At 46.5% G+C, this 22,856-nt stretch overlaps 3 protein-coding genes across 4 annotated transcripts in view; 2 read left to right on the top strand and 1 right to left on the bottom strand.

The window, feature by feature from the left end:
* Positions 1-310: 310 nt before the first annotated feature.
* GET1 (guided entry of tail-anchored proteins factor 1) lies at positions 311-6,142 on the bottom strand. Its single transcript, XM_069015470.1, has 5 exons — positions 5,995-6,142; positions 3,949-4,114; positions 3,399-3,466; positions 1,988-2,102; positions 311-1,330 (listed from the first exon to the last, which is right to left on the bottom strand). Exons 1-5 carry the CDS (start codon positions 6,082-6,084, stop codon positions 1,257-1,259), a joined length of 513 nt encoding a protein of 170 aa, XP_068871571.1. The 5' UTR covers positions 6,085-6,142; the 3' UTR covers positions 311-1,256.
* A 123-nt stretch (positions 6,143-6,265) lies between these two features.
* Positions 6,266-11,262, top strand: HMGN1 (high mobility group nucleosome binding domain 1). The gene is made up of 6 exons (XM_069014267.1): positions 6,266-6,420; positions 6,730-6,762; positions 6,899-6,928; positions 7,032-7,082; positions 8,928-9,059; positions 10,368-11,262. The coding sequence occupies exons 1-6, from the start codon at positions 6,406-6,408 to the stop codon at positions 10,413-10,415; spliced, it is 309 nt and encodes a 102-aa protein (XP_068870368.1). The 5' UTR covers positions 6,266-6,405; the 3' UTR covers positions 10,416-11,262.
* A 3,135-nt stretch (positions 11,263-14,397) lies between these two features.
* BRWD1 (bromodomain and WD repeat domain containing 1) overlaps positions 14,398-22,856 on the top strand; it is a 42,734-nt gene continuing 34,275 nt past the window's right edge. For both annotated transcript variants that reach the window (XM_069013798.1, XM_069013717.1), the window contains exons 1-10: positions 14,398-14,501; positions 14,625-14,683; positions 14,829-14,858; positions 15,037-15,096; positions 18,168-18,318; positions 19,142-19,240; positions 19,453-19,613; positions 19,811-20,032; positions 21,396-21,496; positions 22,100-22,170. In XM_069013798.1, coding sequence (XP_068869899.1) covers positions 14,444-14,501; positions 14,625-14,683; positions 14,829-14,858; positions 15,037-15,096; positions 18,168-18,318; positions 19,142-19,240; positions 19,453-19,613; positions 19,811-20,032; positions 21,396-21,496; positions 22,100-22,170 — 1,012 coding nt within the window. In that variant the 5' untranslated portion in view covers positions 14,398-14,443. The remainder of the gene's footprint in view (positions 14,502-14,624; positions 14,684-14,828; positions 14,859-15,036; positions 15,097-18,167; positions 18,319-19,141; positions 19,241-19,452; positions 19,614-19,810; positions 20,033-21,395; positions 21,497-22,099; positions 22,171-22,856) is intronic.

Below are 22,856 nucleotides of genomic sequence, written 5' to 3'. Positions count from 1 at the left end.
GCAAAAATTACACTGCAAAGGCTTTTGAAGAGGATAAAGACATTCAGAGCTGAACTTGCTTGCAGCAACATTTCAAAGGTTTAGAGAAATAATTAAAAAAATAAATTAGTTCAGTTGATTCAAACAGTATTTTGTCATGCACAAACACGGGGGGGGGTTGTTCTGGCCTGGATTTTGGTGAGTTTGGGGTTTGGTTTGTCAGTTTGGGTTTGTTTGTTTGTTTGTTTGTTTGTTTGGGGGGTTTGTGGGTTTTTTGTGGGTTTTTTAGAAAAACTGCAGTTAACATTAAAAAAGAGATGAGGAAACCTAAGATGGGTTGAAAAGCTTTATTTCCTTAATAAAATCACAATTATACATCACATTCAATCACAACATTTTTTCCTTGATATTTATTTTTATGTTGGCTAAATGCATCCCTAATACAAAATCCCGATTTTTAAATTAACATAAAAAAACCAAACAAAAACCATTTAATCCATATACACACACAACACAACATGACCTTTTGAACTGGTTTTTAAAGGCAGTGCCAATTTTGGAGGGTTCCTGGTCCCCTCCTTCCTGCAGGGAGGCAAAGGCCCTGGAATAGCAGAACAGATCATTCCTCTGTGGGAATTCCAGAGTGGGAAGCTAAACCAGCACCACCTCTGCAGGAACAGCACTGTCTTCTGCTTCATTGACAGCAGCCTGTGTTTGGCAGCTGAAGGAGCCTCTTAAGAGATGAAATCCCAATTAAACACATCTATTTTTTTAGAAGAGCCCAAGAATATTCCAATTTTGGGGTAAAAAAACCACAAGGAAACCGTTTTGCCCCAAGCCAACCAAACCACCTCCCTCTGCCCTCTGGCACCACCAGACATGATCCCAGCTTGGGGTGAAGCTACCACATTTTACAGCAAAGAAACAGCCAAGCTCCCAAATTGATTCCTAATGCCAGCACATTTCCAATTTAAAACCACAAATCCAACACTTTTAGATGTTGGTGACAACAAGCCATGACAAAACCTTATGGTTCTGCCATGAATAAACCCAAAATGAGGTTCTATAACCAGCAATGCTGTTCTTTCAAAACTGAAAGACAAACTCTGGGAAGAGAAATCAAAAGGAATACTGACTGATACCCAAGTGGAGTAACAGGGATTGTCTCAGACCATGTCTCATGAAAGACAACTCTTCCCTTTATTTCTTTTTTTAATTAATTTAAAACCGTGATGATGCAAATGCAGCTGAGGACTCCGTGGATTGCTGGGATTCATTCAGCTGAAGGGGTGCAGCATGATAGCTACAACTTTATTGCAGACCACGAGCCAGCAGGTGATTCCCACACCTCCTGGAAAAGAGGGAGAAACCACGATTGAAGTTGTTGGATCAACAACCCTGAGGCACCTGTGCAGCTGAAAACAACCTTGGAAGTGTAAAAAATGAAACTCAGAATTCATGAGGCCAACAGGAACAAAACTCTTTATATACAAAAGGGTCTCTTCAAGAGATGGGAGATAAATCCATGCTGGTCCGAAAAAAATACCCATTTATCTTGGGAAAAGAGTACCAAATACACAAATGTGAGTGCACCCCACAGCTAAAACCATCTGCTATGGACCCAAGAGAAAACATCTGGCAAGTCACAGAACGCTTTGCTTGAACCTAAATTTAGGATTTGAGAGAGGTAAGAAGTAAATTCCCTCTGAAATTGCAATCAGTTGTTTTTTAAGTACACAGCAGTTCATAGCACACCTGTGAAGAAAACTGCCTTTTGGGTGATTTTCTGATTTTCTAATTTAAATCTTCCCCAGGCTCTATTCAATACAGATAAGGGCAATGCTCTCTTTGGGTGGAAATAAAGATGACAAAATTTCATGATCAGTTCAAGAAACCAGAACTGAGCACGCAGGGAAGAGCTGCTCAAATATTTGAACTCCCTGCTGTGCTCTGGGAGTTGCTGTTAATCCATGGATGCTTTGGGGCTTGGGAATGTCCTTTTCCTTACCTGCCACTCCTGTAGGGAAGGCCACCAGGCGCTCCAGGGGAGCCAACCATTTGCTTGGAAGCACCGTGACTGGCTCAGAGTAGTACTTCCAGATCAGAGAGATCATCAGGGCAGCCTGGAATGGACATTTTTATTAGTTTGGATAATAATACACATCAAAGTACATTCCCAGTGCTATTTGGAAACAGCAAATAATGAGTTCTGATGAAAGGGAATTGGTTTTTTGTTATTTTAGCTTCAAAATATTTTTAGATTCAGTATGACCTTAAATTTATACACAATATTAGGAGGTAGCAGTGAGGATTTGTTTTCTTTCAAGACCCTGGTTCCAACCCAACAGAGTCAAACACATTCACAGCACCTGTAAAATTCTGATGACTCTTTTCAGCCTGAATTTTTGCCTGCCACAGATGCAACTCACTTTAACAGCCCCCTAAAGAAATCTTCAGGCTGACCACTGCCATCCTTGTTAGCAGAAAATTCTTTGGCATCAAGTCAGAACTACACAGACAATCTGCTGAGGCACTGTGGGGAAATGAGTGGCAGCTGTAGGTGGAGATTTGCATCCTCAGCAGAAGCGTATTTTGTTTTCAAAACCAGATTTATATTTACATGTAGCAGAACTTCCCTGGATTTGGTGTCATTTATTAAAAAAAAAAAACAACCCAGTGATTAAAGAGCTAAGACAAACTCCAATCTTGTCACCCCAAAACCAGAAACACAGAGCTGAGATGAAAGTCCAAACTCCTTCCATCCTCCACTACCAGATTTTATCAGCAGCATCTCCCTTCCAGTTCCAGAAACTCCTTCTGTTTGACAAGCTCTGTGCCATTGGAATCATGGAATGGTTTGGGCCGGAAGGGACTTTAAAGCTCATCCAATGCCACCCCCTGCCATGGCAGGGACACCTTCCACTGTGCCAGGCTGCTCCAAGCCCCAGTGTCCAGCCTGGCCTTGGGCACTGCCAGGGATCCAGGGGCAGCCCCAGCTGCTCTGGGCACCCTGTGCCAGGGCCTGCCCACCCTGCCAGGGAACAATTCCTGCCCAATCTCCCATCCAGCCCTGCCCTCTGGCACTGGGAAGCCATTCCCTGGCTCCTGGCCCTCCAGCCCTTGGCAATTGTCTCTCTCCAGCTTTCCTGCAGCTCCTTCAGGCCCTGCAAGGCCACCCTGAGCTCACCCCAAAGCTTCTCCTCTCCAGGCTGAACAATCCCAGCTCTGGCAGCCTTTCCTCCCAGCAGAGCTGCTCCATCCCTCTGCTCATCCTGGAGCCTCCTCTGGCCTCTCTCCAGCAGCTCCACGTCCTCCCTGTGCTGGGGGAGCCCTGAGTCATTGGCCAACAACCCAGGAGAGAACTGAAACACTGCTGAGGATTTGGGTTAAGTTGTATCCATAACAAAACACTTACTTACCTGCAATATGTAGAATACAATATTTATGACCCACTTTATTTTGGCTAATTGGGCAGTTCGTGCTTTCACTGTTAAAGAAAAAAATACGACTTTCAATTACTTCTAATAGTGAATTAGAATTACATAAAATTAGTAATTTTTTAATATTTCACTGATGAAGGCCAGACATTACCCTGTTTAAAAATCTCTTTCCAAATGACTTACAGCTATATTAAAAACACCCTTCTGCAACAAACTTCCAGTTCTGTAATTTGTAGTTATGTAGTTTCTTTCTTAACTTACTCAAAACAGGACTCAGTGATCAGCATCACTCAGAAAGAATAAATAATTACACAGGGAAGCCAAGGAGGGAGGGAGGGAGGGAGGGAGGGAAGAAGGGAGGAAGGGAGGAAGGGAGGAAGGGAGGAGATGGGGAAGGAGATGGGGAAGGAGATGGGGAAGGCAAGTTTGAAAGATAAATACTTAAAACAGAAACCACTCTTGACAGAATGTTTTTCAGAACCAGAAAATGCTTTTCCTTTTGGAAAAGGGAGCAGACATGGAACTGTACCATGGGTTTTGAGTTTGTCAGTCATTTTGTTAATCTTCCTTTCCAGCCGGGCGTATCTGGCAAACTCATCCATCATACTGATGGTGGCAAGCTCCTGCTTCATGGTCTGGATCTCAGCTCTCATCTGGGATTCCTGCTCTGCATCCTTCTGTAGCAGTCTGGATATCTAAGAAGTGAAGAAATCTATCAGTTATTGATCCAGAATTCCACTGCTTTGCTTTAATGCGTATAAAGTATGATCTCAAAAGCCTCCCATAAAGAAGACCCTTTCAGTGAGACACGGGAAATCCTTGGGTAACAAGGGAACAAGTGACAAGATGAGAGGAAACAGCCTCAAGCTGGATTCAATGATCTTGAAGGTTTTTTCCAACCTAAATGATTCTGTGATCATTCCCATTTCCAGCTCCAGCAGCCAAGAATTCCAACATCTTCTCCCTTTCTTTCCTAATTTCTTTTCTTGAGGCACCACCGGCTTGGCGGTTCATGAACTCTGTTTGCCATTAGGAATGAAGGCACAAAGGACACAAAATCTTTTTCTTGCTGTCCCTTAGCACATCTTTCCAGCTTTCCCAAGACACAAGTAATTTGTTCCCCGCAGGTGCTGTTCTCAGGCCTGCAGTCAGTGAGAGCATTAACACCACCCTCACTCTCAAACCACAGCAGAAAGCTGAGCACAGATTTTTCACAGAATCATGGAATATCCTGAGCTGGAAGGGATCCACAAGGATCATCAAATTCCACCTCCTGGCCCTGCCCAGACCCCCCACCAATCCCAGCCTGGGCATCCCTGGCAGCGCTGCCCAAACGCTCCTGGAGCTCTGGCAGCCTCGGGGCCGTGCCCATTCCCTGGGGAGCCTGGGCAGTGCCCAGCAGCCTCTGGGGGAAGAACCTTTCCCTGCTCTCCAGCCTGAGCCTGCCCTGGCCCAGCTCCAGCTGCTCCCTGGGTCCTGTCACTTGTCACAGGGGGCAGAGATCGGAGCTGTCCCTTGGGAGGAGCTGCAGCCCCCAGGGAGCTCTGACCTCTGTCTCCTCCAGACTGAACAAACCAAACGCCCTCAGGCACCCCTCATAGGGCTGTTTCATCAGTCATCTCCAGTAACGCTGAGTCCAGCTTCTCAAACTGCAGAGGGTAATTTAAGTTTTAAAGGATTTTCGTCCATCATTGAACAGTGCACACTGATCTCTGTGCCAGTGAAGTTATTTCCATGGAAGAACAGAGCAACAGGGGTTTCAGCATCTTTGTACACATGTGAGTTTGTCTGGCAGTCACAGAGTTTATTTGTCCTCAATTCCATTATCCACACGTCCACAGGAATGCTTCAGATCAGAACAGGGGCATCCTGATTAGTGGCTGAGACTTAGGGTTTATTCCTACAAAGGCTCAACTCCTTAATCTCCATATCGACTGATCTCCCATCTCAGCAATGGGGATGTCCATCTGTTGAAAATATGCGAGACCGAGAAAAGCTGTCCTTTCTACTCCCGAAAATGGAGAAGCTGTGGATGTCCCATCCCTGGAGCTGCTCAGGAGCAGACTGGATGGGGCTCTGAGCAGCCAGGCCCAGTGGAAGGTTCCCTGCCCGGGGCAGGGGGGTTGGAAGAGGATGATCTTTACGGTTCCTTCCAGCCCAAACATTCCATGATTTCGTGATCCATCCTAAGGGCTGGAGGCTCAGGAGCATCGTTAAAGACACCGGTAACTCACCCCTGATAAATTTACTTCAGCGCCCGGTGTAGCCGGGGCTGCGGGAGCCACCGAGCCGCGGGGCTGTGTTCCACCATCGCCAGCATCAGCTTCTCCTCTCCCAAGGCCAGGAGCAGGACCAGACCCTGCCCGTCACAGCCGGGGGAGCGGGAGGGGCACCGGGAGCTCTCCCCAACCGGAACCGCTGCCCGCGCAGTTCCCCCATCCCTCAGCTGTGGGGGGATCCCCTTAACGCCCTGCCCGCGACCCGGGGTCCCCCCCAGCCATCCTCGGGCCCGCGCCCCCCTTCCGCTTCCCCATCCCCGGCGGGCGCGGGGCGGGCGCGGGGATGTCACACTCACGATGGAGGAGCAGGAGGGCAGGAGGATCTTGAGCGCGTTGCAGAGGAACACGGCGCTGAGCACCAGCAGCCAGGCTCCGCTCTCCGCCATGGAAGCGGCCGGCGGCCCTGGCGGGGCCCGGCAGCGGCAGCGGCAGCGGCGGCGGGGGAGCGGCCGCGCCAGGGGACGCGGGCCGTGCGCGCCACGTGCCGCGGGCGGGCCAATGAGGAGGCGGTGCGCGCGGCGGGCGGGGCGCGCCCCGCGCCGATCCGGCTGGATCCTGTTGCGGCGCCGCTGGCGCTGCTGGGATGGGGAGGGGGGAGGCGGCGTCCCTGCGCAGCCGGGCTGTGGCTCGCAGGCAGCCGCAGCAGCGCTCGCAGCAGCCGCGCCGGGGGAGCCGCAGCCGCGGGGGTCGCGGCCGGGAGCCTCGACATGCCGAAGAGGAAGGTGAAGGCGCGCGGCAGCGAGCGGAGCCGCCGGGCGGGGACGGACGGGGGCCGTGCGGGGACCGGGCTCGGTGGGAAGCGGCCGCGCCGCGGGCTCCGGTGCGGCGGGCGGTACCGGGGGCCGGCGCCCTCCCCTTGTGCCGGGCGGCTCCGCGGGCCGGGGAGGGGGCTGGGGGAGCGGGAGGCTTGGGGGGAGGGGGGGGGGGCTCGGCGGGACTCGCGGTCCGGGAGCGGCGGCGGGAAGGGGCGGGCGGGGGGCGGTGGGAGGCCGGTCCCGCCCCGCCCCGCTGACGCGCCGTGTGTGTTGCAGGTGACGGTGGCGGACGGGGACGCCCCCGAGGAGGTAAGGAGCGGGCAGGGCGGCGGGGCAGGCGGGGCTGCCCCCGGCCCGCCCGCCCCTCACGCCCTTCTCTCTCTCCCTCTCTCTCTCTCTCTCCCTCTCTCTCTCTCCCGTCTCCGTTGTCTCTCCCCGCCCGCAGCCCAAGCGGCGATCGGCGCGGCTCTCCGCGGTAAGTGCCGAGCGGCGGGGCCCTGCCCGGATGGGCGGGGGGCCATGCCCGGGAGGGGGTCCCCGAGGGCTGGATCCCCGCCTGACGTGTTCTCTCTCCTCAGAAACCCGCGCCTGCCAAAGCAGAGCCGAAACCCAAAAAGTTACCGGCTAAGGTAAGAGTGAATTGGAAAAAGGAAGGGAGGGAGAGGTGGTGGTGCCTGGGTGCATCCCACGTTGTGTCCTCGGTGCACCGTGCTGGAATGGTTTTATTCCTGGTGGGAACACTCACTTGGCTGAAGTATTGTTTTAATGTGCTTTTGCCAGTATTTACAGGTACATTCCATCACTGTGTGTGTAGATCCTTGTTAAGCTCCAAGCATTGCATGGAAACGTGGGCATGGATCCATGCATGTTACATTGTGGTTTGGTACTGGGTGGAACTATTTGACTGTCAAAGCAACTGTACGTTAGGACATCAGGAGGAATTTCTTCACAGAAAGGCTTGTCAGGCATTGCAAAAGCTGCCCAGGGAGGTGGTGGAGTCACCATCCCTGAAGGTGTCCAAGGAAGGCCTGGATGTTGTTTGACTGCTCTGCTCTGGTTGACAGGTGCTCAGTTAAAGTTGCACTCGAGTGTCTTGGAGGACTTTTCCAACCTCAATGATTGTGTGATCCTGTGCATAGGGTTGTATTTCATCACTGTAACGAGGGGATAAAATACACATACTCGTGTTTTAAGGCAGTGTGTTAGGACAGTGAAAAAAAAACATGTGTTAGCCACATAAAAACCACGAGTTTCCATTTGTGTGGTCAAGCTTTCAGGTATTTGTCTGTGTGTAAGAACATGGGTTTGTGTGATCTTTGAATTTTTCAGCACAGCTTTCACAGTGCCAATAAGTGAGGTGTAAAATTCTTTGGTTTTGGGGAGAACTAAAACTGGCCTTGTGTCTTTTGGCTTGCTGCAGTTTGTGTTGTTAAGCGTTCCTTTGTCATCATAAGCTTTTCTTTGTGATTTATGGATTAAAAGCTTTGGGCTGACCTAATTGTGGCCTTTCAGTACCTGAGGGAAGTTGGTAACAAAGCTGGAGAGAGACAATTCCCAAGGGCTGGAGGGCCAGGACACAGGGAATTGCTTCCCAGTGCCAGAGGGCAGGGCTGGATGGGAGATTGGGCAGGAATTGTTCCCTGGGAGGGTGGGCAGGCCCTGGCACAGGGTGCCCAGAGCAGCTGGGGCTGCCCCTGGATCCCTGGCAGTGTCCAAGGCCAGGCTGGACATTGGGGCTTGGAGCAGCCTGGCACAGTGGGAGGTGTTGGGGGTTGGATGAGATGATCTTTAAGGTCCCTCTCAACCCAAACCTTTCTATGATTCTCTAATTTCAGATAAACTAATGCTCTTCTTTGCAGACTTCCTCATGTTTTCATTGTTTTAATCCTGTGGAGCAGTTACTGATCAGGAATGCACCTTCCTTCCGGTGGTTTGAGTATCAGTGTGTTCCCACTCTCAAGGCTGTAAGCCTGAAGAATTTGGGGAAGCTTTCCAATGCTACTGCAGTTGTAATTTCCTTTTTTTTGCAGCGTCTGTGGTGAATCTACACTTACTCCTGCTCATTGATGTTGACTGATATGTGTGATACTGATTGTCTGGTTATAACTACTTCAAGCTATTAATTAGCAGTCATAGATTTTGTATTTGATTCATCAAAAAAACCTTTTTTGCATCAATTTTGTCACTTTTTAAACCTTTCCTCACAGTATTTTTTCCAGCTGGGAGAAGTTTGCTCATTATGGAGTTACTTAGTGGGCTTTTTTAATAAATATTAATGGAGAAAAATACATTTTGGCAATCAAAGTACAGAAGTCAATGTGTTGCAGTTATGTAATTCTGAAATATTTTGTAAGTGGGTGATCAGGAGTTGTTGGTAGCTTAGAAAATCCATCTTGGTTTTCTGTGCTTTTTATTATTTCCAAGGTTTACTTGGAAGGTCATAATTTATTTACTGGAAATGTATTTCCTTGTAGGATAAATCGGAGGACAAGAAAGCTCAGTCAAAGGGGAAGAAGGGGCCTAAAGGAAAACAGACAGGAGAGACAAACCAAGAACAGACAAAGGACAACCTGCCTGCAGAAAATGGGGAAGCTAAAACTGAGGAGGTAAAGTTTGGAGGGCTGGGTTTGGGTTTTAGTCTGCATTTGCTGTTACTGAGAAGTGTTTTACAAAAGTTTTTTGATAAATGAAATACTCCTTTTTCTTGGGCCTGGAAGGAGCCTTCAGTGAAAGGCCAGAGTTGAAATGATTTGACCAAAGTTGAGGTGACATTGCCAGACACTGCTGGGAGAAGAGACAGGTTGGTGCAGGGACAAAGTACAGCTGTCAGTGAGTTGCTGGAGAAGTGACTGTGCGAGGTCAGTCCTGGCTGCCCCACAGTGCCAAAGTGGCCCTGTGGCTGAACTTTTTGGAGTCACTGCTCAGGTAACTTCCAGCATCCTCCACTCTGTATTATTTTCCTGGAATGCAGATGTAATTCAGTTACAAATTGAGGACAAGATCTGTAGGGAGAAGCAGTGCCTCTTACCAGGGCAGCTGGATGAAACTCAAGTGTGGTAACAGGCCTAGAGTTGGTCTCATGTTTCTGTGACAGTGAATGTGTCACTCATTTTCAGTTTAGTGGAATATTTTGGTTTCAGGTAGGTGATGAGGTTTGGTGGGCAAGGAAGGTACAGGATGGTACTTCAGTGAACAAGAGGATTTTACTCTGGGGTAACACTTTGTCATTTGCAAGCTTGCAATGTGAAAAAGTTGTGCTATAACTACAAGTTCTTCAGTTGACTCAGTTTTTGGCATTATCGCAGTCACACAATTTGGTCTTTTAATTTGTGTTTGGAATATTTCAGCAATGAAACCAAATTTGGCATCGTTCTCCTCTGGGGTCTCTTTAGTTCACTGGTGTAGAGATTATGTAAATTTACCAGGAACGGATGGTGACTTGGTCACACCACCCGAAATTCCAGGTGTAATGTACCAAAGTCTAGAAGAGGCAGAGTCTGTCCTGCTGGATGTTACTGTTTCCTAAGAATTAAAACAGGGTTAAGATTTGAGAATATTTTAAGTGTGGCACTGAAATTTAAAGGCATGAAGTGTTACCTCATGTATTTTCTAAACACCTCATGTGTAATTGCAGCTGTGTAAAAGCTAAAGTGTCTCCTGTCATAAAGGCAGTAATTCCAATTAAAATCCTTTGCAGTGTATGTTTAGTAACAAATCAACATCCTGAAGTCCATCCTGATGGATCCAAGGAGCATTTTTGTGACAGCTTAGTTTAGCAGGTCATGATTCAAGAGAAATCTGCAGGAACAAGTCAGGGTTGTCCTGTGTGTCACTTTGTGCATTAAAACCACTCCTAACTAAGTCTGAGCCATTAAAAACTTCCTGAAGTGTTCTGGGTTTTTTTTCCTTTCCAGACCCCAGCACCTGATGCAGCTGCAGAGAAAGAAGTGAAGTCTGAGTGACACCTGCTCCCACATCTGTAACTGGTGGTCCTTAAACCTTTCTTCTTGTACAATTCAGAGGAATATTTTTATCAACTATTTTGTAAATGCAAGTTTTTTAGTAGTTCTAGAAAACACATTTTTAAAAAGGAGAGAATCCCGACTCAACCCATTTTTTTACATATTTAGATAAGTGTAAATGGTTTTTTTAAGTGGTAAAATCATGTACTGGTTGTCTGTTTTCTATGAAACCAGAAATTAATGGCATGTTAATTAAGGAGAGGGCTTTGAGGCCTTGATTAAGCCTCATGTTCCACAGACTCTGAGGGACAGTTTTCTATCCTATAAAATGAAGCATAGCACAGATCAGACTTTGGAATTCATAACGATGTGTTGAGAATGTCTTAACATTTTAGTTATTTATCTTTATCTATGGTTGTACCATCAGTAGAACTGCTTATCTAATAAAACTGCTCCCTAGTGTTGGATTTCTTGCTGAGTGATGTATATCAGTGACAAAGTTATTTTTGGTAGTTGCAGCTTTATTTTTTTCCAACAACTTTGTAGCTGTGATGCAAAAGATTGGAAAGTTTTATTTTATATCTTTAAATACTGTCTAAGTAAAAGTTTCTGCTTGGCAGATGGAACTTGTTATGTCAATATTTGAGATACTGGAACTTCACATCTAGTTTTAAAGGACAGCTTGTCTGCAAAGATGGAGTGAAAAATATTTGAAATAGTGCTAGGAAAAAAAACCAGAATTAGTTTTTAGATGAAAAAAAGCTCTGTGAATAAAAACAATTGTAAAATTGTTGATAGTGTTTGTGATCACCAAACAAAAGCCAAATAAATCTTGATTATGAAAGGATGTTTCTGTAGCTCCTACATTGACTGTGAACTCAGAATCTGAGTGGTGTGGTTTGGATTTTTAACTGTGTCCTTCAGAGCACTAAAAATGTACTTTTTATTAAAGAGAAGGGTGGCAATTCAGGGAGTGGAGAATTGCAGTGTTAATCTAAACTTGTAGTTTGAAAGCTGAGAGCTTTGTGCTGCTGCTGTTTGCTTTAAAAAAAGTCAATAATTAGTAAGCATCAGATGCCAGCCAGACAACTGTCACCTTGTCCTGGGAGGAGCCACGATCAAACAGTAACATTTGTTCTTTGTTAGTTTCTTTTTTCCTCTTACCCCAGAACTTGTTTATGCTCTTAAGTAACACCTGCAAGCTCAGTACCTGCTTCCTGTACGTTTTTAGTGCTTTTTTCAGATTGTTGTAGTTATTTCTAAAAAAAACACCCTACTTTAGTTTCACCTCTAACTTAATCACTACTTTCATTTCAGAAAGAATTTAACCATTTTTCTCTCTTCAATATTTAAGCAATGTTTAACTTTTCTATAGGAAGTCTCCCAACCTTAAACCACAACCTGCTCCTGTTCCATCACATGTGTGTTCCTCACAGAGCACACCTGGCTTTGGCTTCAAGTTCTTGGATAGTTCAAAACTGGAAATTGATGCCACTTTTCTAACTCACTTCCCCCAACATACCCTTCCAGGTACCATGTTTGTTGGTTTAATTTAATAGTAACACGATGTAGCTCCATGGTATTATTTACTCTCTGGTTTTAGCAAGCTAAACCCACCAGTTGAATAAGTAATAAACTTGCAGGTAAATCCCCCAAAATAACCACTCTTCCCTGTTTTAACAGAATGCCTGCTTTTCATGTGTTTTGGGTCTCTGGTGCCGTGATCCTGTGGACTTTCAGCATCTCCCTAACATCTATTATCCACTGTTTAATTTATTGTAACTTCTCCCTGATACTACACTGTCCTGTGTGATACCAGATGTATTTGCTGTGCAGCTAAGGACGGGAGTGAGAGCTGATGCAGATTTGCATCCAGTGGAGCACAATCTGATTCAAGATGAAACAGGAAGAGAACAAAACTTGTTTTCTTGAAGATACTCAAACTGTCTTTGCATGCTGCAAATCCTTGGGTCAAGGGAAAAATACATAAAAATATTTTACTTCAAGGTTCTAAAAATGCAGTTTAAGTACCACGGTGGGGAGTGAAATGGGGAAAGAAGAGCTTGGATTTCAAACATAACAGAAGTATAGGCATTGCTGTTTCTATCAGAGTTGATGCTGGGCATGGGTGAGAAACAACTGTGAGAAAAAAAAAAAAAGAACTGTTTGGGTTGGAAGGGATTTTAAAGCTCATCCAGTGCCACCCCTGCCATGGGCAGGGACACCTTCCACTGTGCCAGGCTGCTCCAAGCCCCAATGTCCAGCCTGGCCTTGGGCACTGCCAGGGATCCAGGGGCAGCCCCAGCTGCTCTGGGCACCCTGTGCCAGGGCCTGCCCACCCTCCCAGGGAACAATTCCTGCCCAATCTCCCATCCAGCCCTGCCCTCTGGCACTGGGAAGCCATTCCCTGGCTCCTGGCCCTCCAGCCCTTGGCAATTGTCTCTCTCCAGCTTTCCTGCAGCTCCTTCAGGCCCTGCAAGGCCACCCTGAGCTCACCCCAAAGCTTCTCCTCTCCAGGCTGAACAATCCCAGCTCTGGAAGCCTTTCCTCCCAGCAGAGCTGCTCCATCCCTCTGCTCATCCTGGAGCCTCCTCTGGCCTCTCTCCAGCAGCTCCATGTGCTGGCTCCCAAAATCCTGTTTCCAGGAGCCAGGCTCGAGGTGGCACAGGGACACGGGTAGAGCTGCTTTTTTTGGATCGGTGATGCCAGGGCAGCAGTACTGCCTGAGTAGTGTGGGAAATGCCCCTCCTCAGGCTGGTGTTTGGGGCAGCCAAGGTGCCCCCAAGCATCCCCCATGGAGCTCTGCTATCAGAGCAGGAGGCTGGGCTGTCCCCAAGCTCCAACAGGGACACAGCACTGATGCTCCCGGTTCTCTGCTGGCATGGGGCACACCGGGCACCGTGCCGGGCAGTGCACTCTGAATCACATTATCACAAAATCACTTAGTTTGGAAAACACCTCTGAGATCATCAAGTCCAACCTTTGACTCATCACCACCTTGTCGACGACCAGAGCACGTCCAATCGTTCCTTAAACTCCTCCAGGGATGGGCACTCCAACATCTCCCGGGGCAGCACATTCCAATGTTTAATCGCCCTTTCAGCGAAAAAATTCCTGCTGCTGTCCACCCTGAGCCTCCCCTGGCCCAGCCTGAGGCCGTTCCCTCTCCTCCTGTCCCTGTTCCCTGGCAGCAGAGCCCGACCCCCCCGGCTGCCCCCTCCTGTCAGGGACTTGTGCAGAGCCACAAGGTCCCCCCTGAGCCTCCTTTGCTCCAGGCTCAGCCCCTTTCCCAGCTCCCTCAGCCGCTCCAGACCCTTCCCAGCTCCATTCCCTTCTCTGGATACGCTACAACCCCTCAATATCCTCCTCGCAGTGAGGGGCCCAGAACTGGACACGGCACTCGAGGCAAAGGCCTTGGGCCTGGCGACACACGGCGTCCGCTCCGTCACCGCATCGCCCCCTGGAACCGACTCTCGGTGTCTGGCCGCGGGTCCCCGGGAGGGCCGAGGCAGCGGGGGCAGCAGCACCGCGCTTCCCGGGGGCGACCGCAGCAGCTCCGCAGCCGCCGCCTCTCCCCCGCCGCCCCTCAGCGCCGCCGCCTCGCCGCGCTCAGCCCCGCCCTCGGCTCGCGTCACCGCCGCCTTCCCCGCGCGATCCTTCCGCACCTCCGCCTCCCCTTCTCCTCCCCGGGCTCTTTCCCCGCCATCCCCCCCGCCGCCCGCCCCGCTGCCCTCCGCCTATATCCCCGCGGTCCCACGCCCGTACCGCTGTTCCCCCGGCGCGTCCGGAGCGCCCGGTACAGTGGGCACTATTTTTCCCCGCCCCCCCGCGGGTGCTCCCGGCGGAGGTGTCGCGGCGCCGTGGAGGGTGCTGCGGCGGCTATGGCGGCGGCGCCGCCGAGGCTGCGCTGAGGGGGGAGAGGGAGGGAGGGAGCGCTGAGGGGAGCGGGGGGGCGGCCGTGAGGGGAGGGAGGGAGGGGAGGCGCTGACAGCGCCGTGCCGAGCCGGGCCCGCCGCCCTCAGCCCGCCATGGCCGAGCCTGCGGCCTCTTCCAGCTCCGGCGCGTCTCTGCCGCTCATTGAATCAGGTAACACCGCGGGCCGGGGTGAGGAGGTGCCACCCGTGCCGCCATCTTCCTGCTCCCCCCCCTCAGGATGGGTCACGGCCGCCCCCCGGCTCATGCCCCCGTCTCTCCCCGTGTCTCTTACAGAGCTTTACTTTCTCATCGCCCGGTTCCTGAGCACCGGGCCCTGCAGGAGAGCCCTGAAGGTGAGTCTGGGGCTCACCGGGGCGTGGGGACCCCGCGCTGCCCGCAGAGGGTCGGGGGAAGGTGGGAGCAGCCGCGCCCCCCGCTCTGGAGAAGCCAGATCGTGGCTTGTCCGTGACTCTTGTGTTTTTTCCCTTCCCTCTGCAGGTGCTGGTACAGGAGCTGGAGCAGCACCAGGTCTGTGTGAGCTCTGATGAAATCTTGCTATAGTCAAAAGTTTCCTTTGCAAGTCATTCAAGTTTCTGCCGCTGTCTCAACTTTTCCCCCCTCAACACACATTGTTTTGGATGTGGTCTGTAATCCCTCCTTTCCCCTTTAACCGCTCACGTTTTTTTTTTATTTTTCCTTTATTTAGTTGCTTCCTAAAAGGTTGGATTGGCAAGGAAATGAGCATTATAGAAGTTACGAAGAATTGGTGAGACTTTTCTCTTTAAAAAACCCCCTTTTATTTACGGTGATAACAGTGGTATTGGACCCTCTACCTTTAAGAGTAGGCCCAAAGCTTCACCTTCCAGTACCATTCTGGCTCTGAACACTGGAGTTACTTCAGAAAGGGCCTTTAATTTCTTTACATTAGACTAACAAAAACACAAGCGGTGGTTTAAATTGAGGATATTGTTTACATAGCAGAGGTGGAGCTTGGCGTTGTGCAGTGGTACATGCCACTGCCTACATGCAGGCAGGAGCCAATCTCCAGCGAGGTTTCATTTCGGCGTTTCAGGGGCCAGGTTGTGAGGCACGTTGTGATTTGTCGGTATTTATTTTCTGGTTGGTTTCTTTCAGCCCCCTCCAACAGATTAGGAAATGAAATCGCTGTTCGGAAACCGAGGGTTGGCAGTTCTGGTGCCTGTGAATGTGCTCATATCGCCGGCTCCTCGCTGGTCATGGCTTTGTTTCTAACGTGCTGGAAAGATGGGGTTGAGCTCTCCACAAAATGTACTTTCTGCCCTTCCACGGCTGGTGTTTTATGTTCTGAGTTGTTTTTACAGAAGGCAGAGCTGTGTTTTGGGGCTTAAATTTTGCAGCTTCTTAAATAGCAAAGAGTTTGAATCCTGGGGAGTGATGGCCTGGTGGTGCCTGCCCTGCCCGGTTTGTTTTTTATCCTGCTTTATTGTAGTTGATACTTTTCCTTTAAAGAGGTGTTGATCTTTGCTTTTTTCTCACCTAAGTTTCAGGCATTCCAGGTTAATTGACTGATTGTTGCAGTGAACTTCCTCTTGTGAAGCACTTAAAGATCTCAGGATCATATTTGCATAGAGAAGGAATGAAATGTTGCTTAAAACATTTTCTTAATTATTTAAGTGTTGCTTAAAATGATAAGTTTGATTTCATTTCCTCTACTTGTCATTGTGGTCAGTTGAGCAAGGAAGATTTAGGATTAGTTTTTTTTTTAGTCACTAAGAAGCCTGGCCTTGCTAAACAGGAATATTTTCAAGCTCTGACTTGAATTTAGCAAAGGTGAAAGTAGGATTAAGCTTAAAAAGAATTGTTGGGAGGTTTTTTTTGTTGGTTCATTGTTGGTTTTTTACCCCATTTCTTCTGAGAAAAAGCAGGGTGTTGGGAGACACCCTAATGGATTCTTCTGATTTCAGAGCTGGATTTTAGCTGTGATTGTTCTGCATATATAATTGTCAGATTAATTCTTTAATATGTGCTGCTTCTACCTCTTTTTCCTGCACAATTTAAAGGAAATCTCTGCAACAGGGTAGTACTGTTTCAGAATATCTAAATTAATCTTCTCAAGGTTTTAGTTTCTGCTTTTTGAGGGGCTCTGGGAACCTCTTGTCCCACTGCTCTCACTCTAAACTTGCAGAGACTGCAGACAAATGCAATCATGTGGTGTAATTATTTCTATTCCACTTTGCTCATCATGGAATTGCAAATCTTTAAAATAACTGTTCCTTCCAAAATCTGAGAAAAACGACTTTAAAAGGAAAGGAGTTGCAAGGTTTAGTATGCGAGGGTTGCATTTGGAAAGTATACTTATTGCTGATGGCATGCAAACAAAAAGAGTTCTAATGTTTGACAGAAAGCACGCTGAGCTTTCTGTCCTGAATGTTGTGGCTGGTACTGCTCTATACCAATTCAAGAGTCAAAATTGATAAAGAAATGATGTCAAACTGCATCTTGTAATCTTTGGGCTACCAGATACGTTTCTTATTATCAATCTGAAGCATCTGATGAACTGATTGCTTGGATAGATTTGCCTGTGGGGTAATGGGAACTATTTTACTGATGTTATCACCTCCCACCCCACCAGGAATACAACCTGTGTCCCACAAGCTTTATACCTGGATTTTATTATTAAAAACAAGTGTAAGACTGTGACTTAAATTGCACCTTCTGAATTCTCAGTGTGCATTTGGGCAACTTTTTGGCAACGTGTGGTATTTTTCTTCCCGCTGTTGTGATGAGGAGATCAACCTTGTTAGGACACTTTGCTCATCCAAGCTCAGTCATTCGGCCAAGGGAGCAGCATCAGCAGCACAAGCTAGTTCTGCCTGTGTTCTCAGCTACCTGGGCAAGAGGCCACATACCTGAGCTGGTGTGGCTCTGTGCCTCTCCTGAATGGATTGGCTGAGAATGCTCTGGCTGCTGCAGGAGCGGTGTGGCTGCTGGAGCTGGCTGCTTTGTTCATGGCCAGGTCACAGTGGAGGAAGCATGGGGTTCTTTATCCCAGCTGCTTCAGACCTCTCCAGTAGCTTCAGTTTGTGATTCTGATGGTTTGCTCTACTCAAGACTGTTTAAATTCTTACTTTGTGTCTTTAACTTCTGCATTATTGTGGTTGTCTTTATAAGAATAAGGAATTTTTAGATTGAACTCCCAGAAAGAAGAGGGGGGGAAAAATAATCAGAACTCGCACATATCTGTTCTTGTCTGAGACATCTGAGTGTGTGTGTGGGGGTGTATTTTTTAGGTTGCTTGATGCAGATAGTGTGGGATCATTCCTGAGTGTAGGGTGACTGGTTTGATCCTCTGCTTTAAGGAAGTAGGGCAGACTTAGGCTATGTAGTACTGGTTCTTCAAGGAAACTGTTTCCAGAGAGATTGTACTCAAACCTGCTGGTTTGCAGTTCACTGAACAAGTACAAGTAGTAGCTGCATGAATTCTTGTGCTTGATTGCAACCACATTTTCCATGATCTCAAGTTATGAGGGTTTGAATTTTATTTCTTATTCTTAATATAAATAGTAGGGCGAATTGGGCAAAGATGCTCAGTGCAGGGTGCCTCACAAGTGGGTGCCACAGGGGTGATTCCTGCAAACTTCCAGTAATAAAATACTGATGTGCAGTGAGTAACTTTACTCCAGTTATTTTTACTACAGCTCTCCCTAGCTTGCAGAGTACCCACTGAATTTACTGGATCAGAGCTTAACAGAATTGATTTTTCTCTGTAGGTTGAACTTAAAAAAAAATCTGATATACCTGTAGATTCATCTGTTCTGGATGTGCCATCCTTATTTTTAAACCTTAAATTTCTGTCAGGTGCTGTCCAACAAACATGTGGCTCCAGATCATTTATTACAAATTTGCAAACGTCTTGGCCCTATCCTGGATAAGGAGATCCCACCCAGCATTTCCAGAGTGAATTCCTTACTTGGGGCAGGGAGACAGTCCTTGCTACGGACAGCAAAAGGTATGATTTGTTCTTTATTTGAAATGGGTGTGATACATTGTTGTGTGGGCAGAGTTAAGGTTTGGGGAATAGTGTAAGAAAGGCAGAACTGACTCTTTGCAAGTGACCTCTTGGAATCACAGAATGGTTTGGGTTGGAAGGGACCTTAAAGATCAACCAGTGCCACCCCTGCCAAGGGCAGGGACACCTTCTGCTGTCCCAGGCTGCTCCAAGCCCCATCCAGCCTGGACACTGCCAGGGATCCAGGGGCAGCCACAGCTTCTTTGGGCACCCTGTGCCAGGGCCTGCCCACTCTCCCAGGGAAGAATTTTTTCCCAATATCCCACCTAAACCTGTCCTCCTTCAGCTTGAGGCAATTCTTCCTTGTCCTTTTGACTCCAAGCCTTTGTGAAAAGTTCCTCTCCAGCTTTCTTGTAAACTCCCTTGTAGGTACTGAAAGGGTCTTGAAATCATCTCATTAAATAACTTCGTACCAATAAATACTCCTTACATTTCTGAATAAATATTCATGAAAATGTTAAAATTCAGTTGAAATGTTGGTTTTGTGTCGTGTGAACTGAAGGGGTACCATCATTTAGGAGTAATTTCAAAGTTTGGTGGTTGGTTGTGTTGGTTTTTCCTCCTTCTGTTACTATTAAATGGATTTTTCTCTTTGTGTCTGCACTGTTTGTGAGAAGTTTTGGGGCAGTTGGTGCCTGGTTTTTTTGGAGGATTCAATCCTGTGTTTGAAACCATCTTAGATGGGCTCTTTACTGTGTTTTGAACTGCAGCTCTCTTGGCGTTTTTAACAAATACTTAAAGTGAACTTCAACTGTTTTTACAGATTGCAGGAACACTGTTTGGAAGGGCTCTGCATTTGCTGCTCTTCATCGAGGCAGACCCCCTGAAATGCCTGTGAACTATGGCACCCCACCAAATCTTGGTAAGCTCCTCTCACCTCTCCCCACTGCTGCTGAGCACATCTAAAATACTGTTTTTACACACAGAAAAAAATTCAGTTCCAAGGAAAATTTATGAAAATTTATGAAATCTCAAAGTAATTTCTAGTAACTCTTTAATATTAATGGCAGTTGAATAAACCCAAGTTTTAGAGGAGACATGTTTGAAACATGATGTGATTTCTCTGTGTTCTAGTGGAGGTGCATCGAGCAAAGCAATTAACTGGGTATGCCAAGTTCAGCACTTCATTCCCAGGAAGTATGTACCAGCATGTCAAGATGCACCGAAGGATCCTTGGCCATCTCTCTTCTGTATATTGTGTTGCATTTGATAGGACTGGACACAGAATATTTACTGTAAGTTGATGAAATATATCCAACTCTGAATATAGTTTTAGATGATACAAGGAAAAGAGCTTGGAAATGGGTGTTAGGCTAAAACTTCTGGAGATAAATATCAGTGCTGTTAAATGTAGCTCCCTTGCTGTGCTTAAGTGGAGCAGTTTGCTGTAATTAAATGTCAGAAGTTGTCCTTAATGAATATTTCTCTCTAGGGCTCAGATGACTGTCTGGTGAAGATCTGGTCCACTCACAATGGCAGATTATTTGCCACTTTACGAGGACATTCAGCAGAGATTTCTGACATGGCTGTGAACTATGAGAACACCATGATTGCAGCTGGGAGCTGTGACAAGATGATCAGAGTGTGGTGTCTGAGGACTTGTGCACCGGTTGCTGTCCTCCACGGGCACACAGGGTCCATTACCTCATTGCAGGTATGGGGCTTTTTAAGTGTTTCTGCATATTAAAAACTGAAATTATTTCTGTGTGGCTGCATGTGGGAGTAGTGAAATCTGCATATGCAAATATTCGTGTCAAAAATTAGTAAAATCACAGGATAAACCTATTTAAAAACAAATAAATTTCTTGTCTCTCTGGAATAACCCAAGATAATGCCAGGAATTCTTCCCCTAAAGATCACTACCTATAATATTTGAGTTGTTGGAACCAAAGGGAATTTCTGGGAAATACCATGTACTCCTTTTGTATCTTACTGGAGACATGATATGCTGGTTTGTGTGGAGGAGTTCCTGATCCACTGTGGGATTGCTACAACTTCTATGATGTGGGTATTTGTTTTAATCTCAAAAATAGGAGTTATTTCAGAAGCACAAAGGTGTAACATGCAGTGTATTTAAATTTGGAGGTGGTTTGATACACGATGTGCTCTTGGTGGTCCTTTGGATTTGGTCTGGTTTTGGCCTTTGTAATTCCTTAATTAACACAGAAATTAGTAGCTCATTATCAAGGTTTGGGGTGTTTTCCAGTGAGACCAACAGCTTGTGTTGAGGGGTGAAGAGTGGCTTGTGAAGCTCAGTACAAACAAATAATTTTGCATTTTTTTCAAAAATGCTGCCTCTGAGAGTAATCTTCATAGCTGCACTTTCTGTGGCATTCATTGTATTTTTAAATTTTGGTTGGTTTTTAATGCCAAAATATTTTTGGTGCTTCTTTTATTGTAGTGTGTGGGCTTTATAATTTAAGCTTTCTTAATAATACCATAATGGCAAAATTTGCAATTTTTATGACTGCTTCCAGTGTTAGTAATTGATGAGCAGTTTAAACAAACTTGTGTCTGTAAAGTTTTCTGAAGTGTAGCTCTGGGCATAGCAATAAATCCATGTCTTGAAGAAGTATTTCTGAGGAATTCCTATAAAATTACATGTGATGCTGAGTTACACATTCAAGCTATCTCATATCTCATGCTCTGCTTAATTATGGATTTTTAAAGTACACCTGTCTAGTCATACTTCCCTTTTTTTCAGTCTGCTCTGCTCATTATTTCATTCATTGACAGGATTTTCAGTGAGTGATTATGGTTAGTGAATACATCAAGCCCAAACCACTGAAGGAATTGGTTTTTTTTAATGCAGTAATTGAAACACAGACCACAAACTTACCTTAGTGCAGGGGAGATATTACTTTGTAAACACTAAAAACAAGAATTACCAACAACTGCTCCAGCAGTTTGGGGTGAAAATCCAAAATAAATCAAGGTTTTACATTAACTTTCTGAGAAGTTTGTGAATAGTTCTTAAATCTCTGTTTCTATGTCTGGTTTTACTTTCTTCTCTGTAGTTCAGTCCCATGGTGAAAGGCTCCCTGCGATACATGGTCTCGACTGGGGCAGATGGAACTGTTTGCTTTTGGCAGTGGGATACAGATTCCATGAAATTCAAGTATGTGTATGGTTTGCTGATTAACCTTTATGCCATCCTAGGCTTGAGTAAAATAAGTCAGGTGCTTTACACTCTGCTGGGTTTTTGTGCTAATGAAAATGCTGTGCAAATAACGTATTCCATCATTATTTTAAAGCACCATCACTGGCTCTCCTTTATAAATTTATGTTGTTCCATTGACTTAGGAGATTTGTTGGGAAATACGTTAGTTTCTTTCTTCACTAAAAGTACAAATGTAGTACAAGAGGAATGGCTGGAAATGTAAATATGTTGAAAAGTGTAATGAAGCTTGTTGTTGGTGTTGGTTTTCCAACAGTCCTGTAGTTTTAGGATGTTTATTACAGAGCTTGCATGCAGGATGCGTAGGTTCAGGATAGTTTTAAATGTTCAATATGTGATTACTCTTTGTTTGTACCAAAAAAAATTAATTACTACCGTAAAGAAGAGCTCTGGGATGATCTCTGTGTGGCTGGTGTTGTGCCACATCATGGTAGTTGGTAGAAAATTATTCATGTTTGAAGAAACATCTCTTTACATTTTAAATGTTGCTAAAAGCCGAGTTTTGGGTGGTGTGGCCTATTTCAAACATCTTTTCTTTTTAAGCACCAAGCCAGTGAAGTTCACAGAGAAACCCAGACCAGGGGTTCAGATGCTTTGTTCTTCCTTCAGTGTGGGTAAGTCAGATGGAGTTCAGCACTGTGATTTCTCTCCTTTCCTCTAAAGTGTTCTTGTAATACTTGGTTGTGACAGCTTTACAGTGGACAAAACCTGCAGCTCTTGAGTAAAGAACTGCACAGATGTGTATTGTTAGCTGTGACATAATTAAATCATGGGACTTCCTTAGCTAACAGTGAAAGGCTGTTGAAGAAATTGGTGATTTCACAGAAGTAAAAGTCACCTGATGCCTGTTTCCTTTTATCCATCTTTACTTGCCTTTTTAATCCCTTGGTGAGATGTCAAGGATTGGCAAAATGTGTTCTCCAAGATCCCACAGTCGCCAGCAGTGGAAGTGGTTCCTGCCAGCAGGAGCTCCTGATCCAGTGCCAGTCATGGTCATGAGGATCCTTCTTTCTTGAGGATCCAGAAATGTATCTTTAACATATTTCACTCCTGGCTTGTAGCTTTCCTTCACTCAATCCATGTGAATTTCAGAAATAAAAAGCAAATCAAAGTGTAGCTTGTTAACATTGTCAGGATAGAGCCTTGGTTTATGTTGGGAGGGTGTTTTTAGAGGTTTTGCTTGGTTGGTTTGGGGTTTTTTTGATAGCACTTCGAGGTGCCAAGAGGCAGATCTTGGATCAGCTAAATACTGGTGTGCTTTTACTGGTTATTCGTCACTTAACTGGTTTACTCACATTTC

The sequence above is a fragment of the Aphelocoma coerulescens genome, chromosome 1 (assembly GCF_041296385.1).
Source record: "Aphelocoma coerulescens isolate FSJ_1873_10779 chromosome 1, UR_Acoe_1.0, whole genome shotgun sequence".
NCBI lineage: Eukaryota > Metazoa > Chordata > Aves > Passeriformes > Corvidae > Aphelocoma > Aphelocoma coerulescens.
Note: the sequence above shows the minus strand (reverse complement) of the source record. Positions and strands in the feature narration are given on the sequence as shown.

Excerpts from the sequence above, each read along its gene's own strand:
- GET1 (XM_069015470.1), bottom strand. The coding sequence starts at position 6,084 with ATGGCGGAGAGCGGAGCCTGGCTGCTGGTGCTCAGCGCCGTGTTCCTC. Across the intron at positions 4,115-5,994 it reads TGCCCTCCTGCTCCTCCATC|ATATCCAGACTGCTACAGAA; the intron begins GTGAGTGTGACA and ends TTCACTTCTTAG. Across the intron at positions 2,103-3,398 it reads TTGTATTCTACATATTGCAG|GCTGCCCTGATGATCTCTCT; the intron begins GTAAGTAAGTGT and ends TGTCCATTCCAG.
- HMGN1 (XM_069014267.1), top strand. Across the intron at positions 7,083-8,927 it reads CCAAAAAGTTACCGGCTAAG|GATAAATCGGAGGACAAGAA; the intron begins GTAAGAGTGAAT and ends ATTTCCTTGTAG. Across the intron at positions 9,060-10,367 it reads GGGAAGCTAAAACTGAGGAG|ACCCCAGCACCTGATGCAGC; the intron begins GTAAAGTTTGGA and ends TTTCCTTTCCAG.